Source organism: Eubalaena glacialis, chromosome 3 (genome assembly GCF_028564815.1).
Source record: "Eubalaena glacialis isolate mEubGla1 chromosome 3, mEubGla1.1.hap2.+ XY, whole genome shotgun sequence".
Taxonomy (NCBI): Eukaryota; Metazoa; Chordata; class Mammalia; order Artiodactyla; family Balaenidae; genus Eubalaena; species Eubalaena glacialis.
In genome coordinates, this window is record NC_083718.1 from 76,973,630 (window position 1) to 76,987,368 (window position 13,739).

The 13,739-nt window shown below is 38.6% G+C and overlaps 1 protein-coding gene across 1 annotated transcript in view; it reads left to right on the forward strand.

The window, feature by feature from the left end:
* Nucleotides 1-836: 836 nt before the first annotated feature.
* Nucleotides 837-13,739, forward strand: part of SLAMF6 (SLAM family member 6) — a 28,360-nt gene continuing 15,457 nt past the window's right edge. Inside the window, exon 1 of the mRNA XM_061185837.1 lies at nt 837-942. Coding sequence (XP_061041820.1) covers nt 837-942 — 106 coding nt within the window. The remainder of the gene's footprint in view (nt 943-13,739) is intronic.

The window sequence follows — 13,739 nt, forward strand, 5'->3', positions numbered from 1 at the left end:
GTATGGAGGTTCCTCAAAAAACTAAAAATAGAACTACCATATGACCCAGCAATCCTTCTACTGGGCATATACCCTGAGAAAACCATAATTCAAAAAGACACATGCACCCCAATGTTCATTGCAGCTCTATTTACAATAGCCAGGTCATGGAAGCAACCTAAGTGTCCATCGACGGATGAATGGATAGTGAAGATGTGATACATATATACAATGGAATATTACTCAGCCATATAAAGGAACGAAATTTGGTCATTTGTAGAGACGTGGATGGATCTAGAGACTGTCATACAGAGTGAAGTAAGTCAGAAAGAGAAGAACAAATATCGTATATTAACGCATATATGTGGAACCTAGAAAAATGGTACAGATGAACCTGTTTGCAGGGCAGAAATAGAGGCACAGATGTAGAGAACAAACATATGGACACCAAGGGGAGAAAGTGACAGGGGGGTGGGGGTGGGGGTGTGATTAATCGGGAGATTGGGATTGACATATATACACTAATATGTGTAAAATGGATAACTAATAAGAACCTGCTGTATAAAAAAAATAAATTAAATAAAATTCAAAAAAAAAGAACCCAGTAAATTTTAGGTTGCATAACCACTATATGTAATTTAGGTTGTTTTACTACCATAAAAAGAAAAAGAAAAAAGGATATAGATAGTGAAAATTCCAATTCACAACACACACAAGATTTTTGCACTTTGCTCAGAAAAGAAGTAAATAGAGTAATAAAATAAAACAGAGACTCTTTGTATGTGGGAAGAAGGTCTTGCCACGCCTCTGAGAGGAAGAGGGCAATTTCGGTAGAAGCACTTTCAGTTTATGAGAGAATGCCAAGAACATTGACTGCCTTGAGGTCTCCAGCACCATTCTCCACTGCTAAGAGCATGATCTGGTTGTTCCAGTCTCTCACGCTTGTCTCCTGCCTTGGCCCAGGTAAGTGCTGAAGTGGACCCATGTAGTCATGAGTCACTCCTGGTTTTGTGCAGCTTGCTCAATCTAAATCACCTATTTATAGGTGTCTGTCTCTCTGCCAAGGGATCCGGTGGGGCTCACAATGGTGCCTGATGAACTGCCATTGCCTCTCAACCTAAAAGCTTATGGCCTGAGGTGGTTCAGAGTTAACAGCTTCAACTGTGTTTTCATTTAAGTGAATTATCTGCTGGGGCATGGGAAATGTGCTTTTATGAGACAAGACTGTTTGGGGTTTATGACCAGCATGTTGTGGTATAAAGAGACCTAAAGTTAAGAAAAGAAGCCTTCTTACCAAATTAGCTACTATCTTACTGTGGTATCACAGGTAGGTTACATGTTCCTCCTGAGCCTCACGATCTTCATTGGAAATATTGAAACTCTATGGTTCAGCTTAGTCGAAATTTCTGAACCCAACTAAAACACTAGAAATAGTCCTCTCAGTTTTTGCTTATTGTGATAAAAAGCGTTCTCCAGCTTTCCTTTCCTTTGATGCAAGTCAGGGGCTATCTAGTCCAGCAGTACCTAATTTGGCAGACAGAAAGGAATTCTCTGATCCTGCCTGCTTCTCATTCCCTACTGTCCATTCCGTGGAAAGCATGAAGGTTCATGTCAGGTTTGGAGAACCACAAGTGGTCAACTGGGGCCAAAGTATAGGATGGGGCAGAAGACGAAACAGGAAAGCTAGCCCAGAACTAGCCCAGGGTAGCAGATAAAAATAGTTAATATTCACTGAGGGTTCATACTGTTCCAGGAACTGGGTCAAATGCTGTACATACATCATATACAAAAGCCTTATGACAGTTCTATGAGTCTATACTATTATTATACCCTTTTTAAATAACTTGCCTAAATTTCATTAGCCAGTAGGTGGCAAGCTCTTGCAATATTTTTGAGGAACAGTGACAGCTGAATAAACACGGTAGCAGCACAAGAGAAAGAAGGACAGAAGCAAAAATCACCATAGATGTAGAATTAACTAGATTAACTGGCAATGGGAATTAGTGGGGAAGAGACTTCACTGTCATCCAATAAATATTCATTGAGCACCTACTGGATGCCTGGCACTGTTCTAGTTCCTGGGGATACACCATAAACAAAGGAGGCAAAAATTCCTGCTCTTGTGGAGTTAACTTTTTAGCAGGGGAGACAAACTATAAACAAGATAAATAAGTGAAATAGTATATTTGATAGTGATAAATGATAAGAATGAAATAAATCAAGCAGGGAAAGGTGATATGAAATATTGGGGAGGGGTGAAATTTCAGAGTAGCCAAAGAAGGTTACAAAGTTGCGGGGATGAGGGAGCAGGCATGAAGAGAAGGTGATTTCAATTTTGGAGCTACTAATTTTAAGATGTTAGTGTGATATCCATGAGAAGATTTCCTGAAAGCAGCTGGAAATTTAGAACTGGAGGTAGAGCTGAGGCTGGAAGCTTAGAAGTCACAGCATAGAAGTAATAAATGAAGTTAAGGAGAAAAGTGTATGGAGGACAGAAACTTGGGATATATGTATAAGATGCAGAAAGAGGGAGAATTCACTTACACATTCAAGAGCCACTCCCCAGCGTAGGAGCAGAGACCCATGTCTTTGCCTCCTTGCAAAATTGAACCCATCTCTAGAATTAAATATTCTGAATGTCCTCAGGTTAAAATTTCCCTGCTTCTCCTCATTCCCATCAATACTTCTCATAAAGGCCCTATGAAATATACACTATCCTCACTTTAAGGAAGAGGAAAGAAGGCATACAACACTTAAGTAACTTGCTTAATGTCACACTGTTATGGGGGAAGTGGGGATGGTGCAGAAAAGAAACATACTTGAATGTGTTTTGCAGGTGTTCTGAGGCCCAGGAGGAAAGCAGTGATTGCCAGGGTTAGAAATCAGGGAGCCTGGCTCCAGAGTCTGTGTTCATAACCACTTTACTCTGCTAGTTAGTTTATACACAGTTATATATTCACATAAATGTATATATAATTATAAACTGTGATGCTAGGAAGAAAATAAGCAGGGTACTGATGCCGAAAACTTGGCTTCTGTACACTGGTGCTGAATTGAATCTCAGAGACAGAGTTTTGGGTGAAATTGAAAAGTATAGCTTTATTGCTTTGCCAGACAAGGGAGACACAGCGGGCTCCTGTCCTCAAAAACTGTGTGTCCCAACCTGGGAGGATTTGGTGAGGAATTTTATAGCAACGGTTCAAGGTTGGGGTTGCTGATAAGATTAGGGCGTGTGCAGGACCTGCACTCCTTTAATTTGGTCTCAGGTAATCTGATGAGTTTCTATGGTTCCTTTAATCTGGCCTCAGGTGGTCTTCTTGAAGAGCTTCTCTGGTTCCTTTAATCTGGAATGAAGAATGCTGATATTTTCCATTTGTTGGGTTTTAGTTCTGTAGAGCAGCTCAAAGATATTGTTGTGTATCCCTTGAGGCAGAACCAGGACCCTGCCCCAAGGCTGCACTATTGTTTCTTGGCTGCTCCTCTCTCGTCTCTGCATCCCCTCTCTTCCCTGATTAGCAACTGTTCTAATCTGCCCTTCGGAACTCAGGGAATGTCATGGAGGCTGGAGTCTATTCCCTACAAACAAGAAATGGGGGACATAAAGCCTTCCATGCCCAGAAGTCCCCACAGTGTCCTTCTTGGTTTCAGTACCATTGGATAGAAAAACAAGAGGATCTGCTTTGGATGAGGTGATGTGGAATGGATTTTCTGGAAAAGTAGCATCTCCTCTGATATTTAAAGAGTATGAGAAGTCAAACGGGGAGGAGTCTAATGAAGAAGCATTCAAAGCAGTGGGAATTACATGTGCAAAGGCCCTGGTGCAGGGAAGAGTTTGGAGTGATTAAGGAAGGGAAAAAAACCACTGTGACAAGAGTATGGCACAAATAAAATCAATCTTGAAAACAAGCATGAAGGAAGATGACTCATGCCAGCCTACATTCTTTCAAGGGGCTGGACACCATAACTTGCTCCTTTTAAGAAATGTATCTGAAAAGATAAACCATGTTAAGAAATAATCCCAATTGGTATAACTGAAATCAGACATTATCATGCCCTGGAGAAAATGAATCTCATTTGCTTCTCCGTTTTATTCTTTATAGGTGGGAACTTACTTATCAAATGTTAATATGAATACAAAGTATTAGGGAATCTTATTATAATGCTGATTCTGGAATGGAGACTAAGATTCTGCATTTATAACAAGCTCCCAGGCAACCCCAATGCTGCTTCATGAACCATACTCATGAGACTTTAGTCACAGTGGAGTTGGAGGGATGGAGAAATAAGAACAAATTCTTCAAGTGTGTTTGCAAGAAGCAGATACAGGTATTCTGATGCTGAAGAGAGAACAGTAGTAGGAAATATATGTACAGCCAATACACATGGGCCAACCAAATGATTCTGACGTTTTGAGTCAAAAACTTACAGGCTCTTCTGTTAAAAGATTGTAATCCGATGACTCCCCTTCCCTTGAGCAGCATTATCTACTTCTTACTAACCATCCACACCTTCAAATGTTTATTGTTGCTCACCATAGGCAGAGAGTTGTTTATATTTTGTCACTATCCTCAAGGACAACTGTGTCTTTCCACCTCTCAGAATCTGTGGTCTGTGCCCACTGGACTGCCAGCCTTCCACACCTCCCAGTTTTCAGCCTCCCACTACAGATCTAGCCTCAGTTGTGTCTCCGTGTGCACACAAAATTTTTGTCTTTCTTTTTTTTCATTAAGGTGAAATTCACAAAACAAAATAATAATATTAAAATGTACAATTCAGTGACATTTAGTAAATTCACAGTGTTGGGCAACCACCACTTCGATTGCTCCAAAACACTTAGTCACCCCAAAAGAAAACCTTGTACCCATTAAGCAATCACTTCTCATTTCTCCTTCCCCCTATCCCTCTTCAAACACCAATCTGCTTTCTGGCTCAATGGGTTTACCTATTCTGAATATTTCATATAAATGAAATCATGCAACATGTGACTTTTTATGTCTGACTTCTTTCACTTAGTACAATGTTTTCAATGTTTATTCATATTGTATCATGTATCAGTACTTTGTTCCTTTTTATTGCTGAATAATCCATTGTATGTGTGTACCATATTTATTTATCCACTCATCTACTGATGGACATTTGTGTTGTTTCCACCTTTTGGCTTTTGCAAATAGTTCTATTATGAAGACTTTTGCACAAGTATTGTTTTCAATTTTTCTGGGTATATACCCAGGAATGAAATTGCTGGATCATATGGTAATGTTGTACTTAATTTTTTGAGGATCACTAAATAGTTTTTTCCACAGTGGCTGTACCAGTTTACAATCCCACCAGCAATGTATAAGGGTTCTAATTTCTCCACATCCTTACCAAAACTTATTTTCCAATTATTTACTATTATTATTGTTGTTATTATTATTAATCGCCATCTTAGTACATGTAAAGTGTCTTGTGGTTTTGATTTGCATTTCCCTAACAACAAATGATATTGAGCATCTTTTCATGTGCTTATTGGCCGTTTGTATATTTTCTTTGGAGAAATGTCTATTCAAGTCCTTTGTCCCTTTTTGATTAGATTATTTGTCTTTTTTTTTTTTGAGCTATAAGAGCTCTTTAACTACTTTGAATACTAGACCCTTATCAGATATATGATTTATAAATATTTTCTCCTATTCTGTAAGTTTTCTTTTCATTACCTGATAATGTCCTTTGATGCACAAAAGTTTTTAATTTTGATGAAGTCTAATTTATCTATTTTTTCTTCTCCTGCTCACACTTTTGTTGTCATATCTAAGAATTCATTGCCAAATCCAAGATCATGTAAATTTACCCCTATGTTTTCTTCTAAGAGTTTCATAATTTTTTGCTTTCATATTTAGGTCATTGAAACATTTTGAGTTGATTTTTGTATAGGTGTGAGGTAGGTGTTCAACTTCATTCTTTTGTTTATAGATATCTGGTTGTCCCAGTACTATTTGTTGAAGCAACCATTCTTTCCCCATTGAACGATCTTGGCATTCTTGTCAAAAATTAATTGTCCATAAATGTATGAGTTTATTTATGGACTCTCAATTCAATTCAATATAGACATCTATATGTCTATCCTGATACCAGCAATGCACTGGCATGTGATTAACGTAGCTGTGGAAATTTTTAAATTGGGAAGTGCAAGTTCTCCAATTTGTTTTTATTTTTCAATATAGTTTTGGCTAGTTGGGGTCCCTTACAATTCCATATGAATTTGAAGAATGGCTTTTCTATTTATGAAAAAATGTCACAAAAGTCATTGGAATTTTGATAGAGATTGAATTGAATCTGTAACTTGCTTTGGGTAGTATTGCCAAATACATAATCTTAAGTCCTACAATCCATGAACATAGGATGTCTTTCCATTTATTTAGGTATTCTTTAATTTCTTTCAAAATGTTTCATAGTTTTCAGTGTATAAGTATTGAATCTCCTTGGCTAAATTATTCATAGATATTTAATTATTTTGGGTGCTATTATATATGGAATTGTTCTCCTAATTTCCTTTTCAGATTGTTCATTGCTAGTGTTTAAAAATACAATGTGTATTTGTAAAATACAAATTAAAAATATACAATTGTAAATTTACAATTGTAAAAATACGTGTTGTAATTGTAAATTTTTGTAAATTGATCTTCTATGCTACAACTTTGCTTAATTCATTTATTAGTTCTGATAGTTTTTTGTGGATTCTTTTTTTTTTTTTTTTTTTACTTTTTATTTTATATTGGAGTATAGCCGATTAACAGTGTTGTGATAGGTTCAGCTGCACAGCAAAGGGACTCAGTCAGCCATACATATACATGTAACCATTCTCACCCAAACTCCCCTCCTATCCAGGCTGCCACATAACATTGAGCAGAGTTCCCTGTGTAATACAGTAGGTCCTTGTTGGTTATCCATTTTAAATATAGCAGTGTGAACATGTCAATCCCAAACTCCCTAACTATCCCTTCTCCCGATCCTTCCCCCCTGTAACCATAAGTTCATTCTCTAAGTCTGTGAGTCTGTTTCTGTTTTGTAAATAAGTTCATTTGTATCGTTTCTTTTTAGATTCTGCATATAAGGGATATCATACAATATTTTTCTTCCTCTGTCTGACTTACTTCACTCCATATGACAATGTCTAGGTCCATCCATTTTGCTGCAAATGGCATTATTCCATTCTTTTTAATGGCTGAGTAATATTCTATCGTATATATATATACCACATCTTCTTTATCCATTGCTCTGTTGATGGACATTTAGGTTGCTTCCATGTCTTAGCTATTGTAAACAGTGCTGCAATGAACATTGGGGTGCATGTATCCTTTCAGACCATGTTTTTCTCTGGATATATGCCCAGGAGTGGGATTGCAGAGTCATATGGTAGCTGTATTTTTAGTTTTTTAAGGGACTTCCATACTGTTCTCCACAGTGGCTGTACCAGTTTACATTCCCACCAACAGTGTAAGAGGGTCCCCTTCTCTACACACCCTCTCCAGCATTTACAGTTTGTGGATTTTTTGATGATAGCCATTTTGACTGGTGTGAGGTGATATCTCATTGTAGTTTTGATTTGCATTTCTCTAATAATTAACGATGTTGAGCATCTTTTCATGTGCCTGTTGGCCATCTGTATGTCTTCTTTGGAGAAATGTCTATTTAAGTCTTCTGACCATTTTTTTAATTGCGTTGTTTGTTTTGATGATATTAAGCCTCATGAGCTGTTTGTAAATTTTGGAGACTAATCTCTTGTTGGTCACATCATTTGTAAATATTTTCTCCCAATCTGTGGGTTGTCTTTTCATTTTGTTTATGGTTCCCTTTGCTGTGCAAAATCTTTTAAGTTTAATTAGGTCCCATTCATTTATTTTTGTTTTTATTTCCATTATTCTGAGAGACAGATCAAAAAAGATATTGCTGCAATTTATGTCAGAGAGCTTTCTGCCTATGTTTTCCTCTAGGAATTTTATAGGTTAGGTCTTTAATCCATTTTGAGTTTATTTTTGTGTATAGTGTTAAAGAATGATCTGATTTCATTTTTGCACATGTAGCTGTCCAGTTTTCCCAGCACCATTTGTTGAAGAGACCGTCTTTCCACCATTGTGTAGTCTTGCCTCCTTTGTCACAGATTAATTGACCATAGGTGTGTGAGTTTATTTCTGGGCTTTCCATCCTGTTCCATTGATCTATATTTCTATTTTTGTGCCAGTACCATACTCTTTTGATGACTGTAGCTTTGTAGTATAGTCTGAAGTCAGGGCGCCTGATGCTTCCAGCTCCGTTTTTCTTTCTCAAGATTGTTTTGGATATTTGAGGTCTTTTGTGTTTCCATACAAATTAAGATTTTCTTTGTTCCAGTTCTGTGAAACTTGCCATTGGTAATTTGATAGGAATTGCATTGAATCTGTAGATTGCCTTGGGTAGTATTGTCATTTTAACAGTACTGATTCTTCCAATCCAAGAACATGGTATATCTTTCCACCTGTTTGTGTCATCTTCGATTTCTTTCATCAGTATCTTACAGTTTTCAAAGTACAGGTCTTTTCTCTCCTTAGGTAGGTATATTCCTAGGTATTTTATTCTTTTTCATGTGGTGGTAAATGGGATTGCTTCTTAAATTTCTCTCTCTGAATTTCATTGTTAGTACATAAAAATGCAACAGGTTTCTGTGTATTAATTTTACATTGTGCAACTTTACGGAATTCATTGATTATCTCTAGTAGTTTTCTGGTAACATATTTACGATTCTCTATGTATAGTATCATGTCATCTGCAAACAGAGACAGTTTTACTTCTTCTTTGTCAATTTGGATTCGTTTTATTTCTTTTTCTTCTCTGATTGCCATGGCTAGGACTTCCAAAACTATGCTGAATGAAAGTGCTGAGAGTGGACATCCTTGTCTTTTTCCTGATCTTAGAGGAAATGCTTTCAGCTTTTCACCATTGAGTATGATGTTAGCTATAGTTTTGTCATATATGGCCTTTATTATGTTGTGGTATGTTCCCTCTTTGCCTACTTTCTGGGGAGTTTTTATCATAAATGGGTGCTGAATTTTGTCAAAAGATTTTTCTGCATCTATTGAGATGATCACATGGTTTTTTTCTTCAATTTGTTGATGTGGTGTATCACACTGGTTGATTTGTGGATATTGAAAAATCCTTGCATTCCTGGGATAAATCCCACTTGATCATGGTGTATGATCCTTTTAATGTACTGTTGGATTCAGATTGCTAGTATTTTATTGAGGATTTTTGAGTCTATGCTCATCAGTGATATTGGCCTGTAATTTTCCTTTTTTGTGGTATCTTTGTCTCGTGTCAGGGTGATGGTGGCCTCATAGAATGAGTTTGGGAATTTTCCTTCCTCTGCAATTTTTCGGAACAGTTTCAGAAGGATAAGTGTGAGCTCTTCCCTCAATGTTTGATAGAATTCGCCTGTGAAGCCATCAGGTCCTGGACTTTTGTTTTTGGGGAGTTTTTTAATCACAGTTTCCATTTCAGTACTTGCGATTGGTCTGTTCATATTTTCTATTTCTTCCTGGTTCATTCTTGGGTGACTCTACCTTTCTAAGAATTTGTCCAGTTCTTCCAGGTTGTCCATTTTATTGGTATACAGTTGCTTGTAGTAGTCTCTTATGATCCTTTGTATTTCTGTGGTGTCATTTGTAACTCCTCCTTTTTCATTTCCAATATTATTGATTTGAATCCTCTCCCTTTTCTTCTTGATGAGCCTGGCTAAACGTTTATCAATTTTGTTTATCTTTTCAAAGAACCAGCTTTTGGTTTCATTGATCTTTGCTACTGTTTTCCTTGTCTCTATTTGATTTATTTCTGCTCTGATCTTTATGATTTCTTTCCTCCTAGTAACTTTGGGGGGTTTTTTGTTGTTATTCTTCTTCTTTCTCTAGTAGCTTTAAGTGTAAGGTTAGGTTGTTCATTTGAGATTTTTATTGTTTCCTGAGGTAAGATTGTATTGCTATAAACTTCCCTCTTAGAACTGCTTTTGAGGCATCCCATAGGTTTTGAATCTTTGTGCTTTCATTTTCATTTGTCTTTGGGTATTTTTTAATTTCCTCTTTATTTCTTTAATGATCCATTTGTTCTTTAGTAGCATATTTTTTAGCCTCCACATGTTTGTGTTTTTTATAGTTTTTTTCCTGTGGTTTATTTTTAATCTCATAACGTTGTGATCAGAAAAGATCCTTGATATGATTTCAATTTTCTTAAATTTACTGAGGCTTGCCTTGTGGCCAAGCATGTGGTCAATCCTGGAGAATGTTCCATGTACACTTGAGAAGAATATGTATTCTGCTGCTTTTGGATGGAATGCTCTATAAATATAAATTAAGTCCATTTGGTCTAATGTGTCATTTAAGGCTTGTATTTCCTTATTGATTTTCTGTCCGGATGATCTGTCCATTAATGAAAGTGTGGTGTTAAAGTCCCCCATTATTATCGTGTTACTGCTGATTTCTCCCTTTATGGTTGTTAGTACTTGCCTTATATATTGAGGTGCTCCTATGTTGGGTGCATACATATTTACAATTGTTATATCTTCTTCTTGGACTGATCCCTTGATCATTATGTAGTGTCCTTCTTTATCTCTTATAACAGTCTTTATTTTAAAGTCTGTTTTGTCTGATATGAGTATTGCTACTCCAGCTTTATTTTGGTTTCCATTTGCATGGAATACCTTCTTCCATCCCCTCACTTTCAGTCTGTATGTGTCCCTAGGTCTGAGGTGGGTCCCTTGTAGACAGCATATATACAAGTCTTGTTTTTGTATCCACTCAACCAGTCTATGTCTTGTGGTTGGCACATTTAATCCATTTACATTTAAGATAATTATCAATATATGCATTCGTATTGCCATTTTCTTAGTTGTTTTGGGTTTGTTTTTGTTGGTCTTTTTTCTTCCCTTCCTCTTTTGTTCTTTTCTCTTGTGATTTGATGACTGTCTTTAGTGTTGTGTTTGGGTTGCTTTTTCTTTTGTGTGTGAGTATCTGTTGCAGTTTTTGGGTTTGCTGTTCCCATGAGGTTTTGATATATCAGTCTATATATGTGCAAGGTTTTTTTGTGGTTGTTGTTTTTGTTTGTTGTTGTTTTTTTTTAAGTTGCTAGTCTCTTTCCTGCCTAGAGGAGTTTCTTTAACATTTGTTGCAAGGCTGGTCTGGTGGTGCTGAATTCTCTTAGCTTTTGCTTGTCTGTAAAGGTTTTGACTTCTCCTTCAAATCTGAATGAGAGTCTTGCTGGGTAGAGTATTCTTGGTTGTAGGTTCTTCCCTTCCATCATTTAAAATATATCATGCCAGAGAGACCTTCAAGATGGTGGAGGAGTAAGACGTGGAGATCACCTTCCTCCCCACAAATACATCAGAAATACATCTACATGTGGAACAACTCCTACAGAACACCTACTGAATGCTGGCAGAAGACCTAAGACTTCCCAAAAGGCAAGAAACTCCCCAAGTACCTGGGTAGGGCAAAAGAAAAAAGAAAAAACAGAGATAAAAGAATAGGGAAGGGACCTGCACCTCTGGGAGGGAGCTGTGAAGGAGGAAAAGTTTCCACACACTAGGAAGCTCCTTCACTGGTGGAGATGGGGGATGGGGGGGGGAAGCTTCAGAGCCATGGAGGAGAGTGCAGCAACAGGGGTGCAGAGGGCAAAGTGGAGAGATTCCCACACAGAAAATCGGTGCCGACCAGCACTCACCAGCCTGAGAGGCTTGTCTGCTCGCCAGCCAGGGTAGGTGGGAGCTGGGATCTGAGGCTTGGGCTTTGGAGGTCAGGTCCCAGGGAGAGGATTGGGGTTGGCTGCATGAACACAGTCTGAAGGGGGCTAGTGCTCCACAGCTAGTGGGGAAGGAGTCTGGGAAAAAGTCTGGACCTGACTAAGAGGCAAGAGACCATTGTTTAGGGGTGCATGAGGAGAGGGGATTCACAGCACCGCCTAAATGAGCTCCAGAGACAGGTGCGAGCTATCAACACAGACACCAGAGACGGGCATGAGATGCTAAGGCTGCTGCTGCAGCCACCAAGAAGCCTGTGTGCAAGCAGGTCACTATCCACACCTCCCCTCCCGGGCGTCTGTGCAGCCCGCCATGGCCAGGGTCCCGTGATCCAGGGACAACTTCCCCAGGAGAGCACATGGCACGCCTCAGGCTGTTGCAATGTCACGCCAGCCTCTGCCGCTGCAGGCTCACCTGGCATTCCGTACCCCTCCCTCCCCCCGGCCTGGGTGAGCCAGAGCCCCCTAATCAGCTGCTACTGTAACCCCATCCTGTCTGAGCAAAGAACAGACGCCCTCAGGTGACCTACACGCAGAGGCGGGGCAAAATCCAAAGCTGAACCCCAGGAGCTGTGCAAACAAAGAAGAGAAAGGGAAATTTCTCCCAGCAGCCTCAGGAGCAGTGGATTATATCTCCACAGTCAACTTGATGTACCCTGCATCTGTGGAATACCTGAATAGACAACAAATCATCCCAAAATTGAGGCGGTGGATTTTGGGAACAACTGTAGACTTGGGGTTTGCTTTCTGCATCTAATTTGTTCCTGGCTTTGTGTTTATCTTAGTTTAGTATTTAGAGTTTATTAGCATTGGAAGATTTGTTTATTGATTTGGTTGCTCTCTTCCTCCTTTTATATATAGATAGATAGATAGATGATAGATAGATGATAAATTTTTTTCCTTTTTCTCTTTTTGTGAATGTGTATGTGTATGCTTCTTTGTGTGACTTCGTCTGTATAGTTTTGCTTTTACCATTTGTCCTAGGGTTCTGTCTGTTCGTTTTTTTTTTGTTGTTTTTTTTTAGTATAATTTTTAGCACTTGTTATCATTGGTGGATTTGTTTTTTGGTTTGGTTGCTCTCTTCTTTGTTTCTTTCTTTTTTCTTTTTTTATTTTTTTTAATTTTAATAATTATTTTTAATAACTTGTATTTTATTATTTTTTTTCTTTCTTTCTTGTTTTTTGCCCTTTTCTTCTGAGCCGTGTGTCTGACAGTGTCTTGGTGCTCCGGCTGTGTGTCAGGCCTGTGCCTCTGAGGTGGGAGAGCTGAGTTCAGGACATTGGTCCACCAGAGACCTCCCAGCTCCATGTAATATCAAACGGCAAAAGCTCTCCCAGAGATCTCCATCTCAACACTAAGACCCAGCTCCACTCAATGACGAGCAAGATACAGTGCTGGACACCCTATGCCAAACAACTACCAAGACAGGAACACAACCCCACCCATTAGCAGAGAGGCTGCCTAAAATCATAATAAGGTCACAGGCACCCCAAAACACAGCACCAGACACGGTCCTGCTCAACAGAAAGACAAGATCCAGCCTCATCCACCAGAACACAGGCACTAGTCCCCTCCACCAGGAAGCCTACACAACCCACTGAACCAACCTTAGCCACTGGGCCACTGGGGGCAGACACCAAAAACAATGGGAACTACGAACTTGCAGCCTGTGAAAAGGAGACCCCAAACACAGTAAGTGAAGCAAAATGAGAAGACAGAGAAATACACAGCAGATGAAGGAGCAAGGTAAAAACCACCAAACCAAACAAATGAAGAGGAAATAGGAAGTCTACCTGAAAAAGAATTCAGAATAATGATAGTTCTTCTGCCTCAGTTATTCTCCTATTGATTCCTTCTAGTATAGTTTACACTTCAGTTGTTGTATTGTTCATCTCTGTTTGTTCTTTAGTTCTTCTTGGTCTTTGTTAAACATTTCTTGCATCTTCTCAATCTTTGCCTCCATT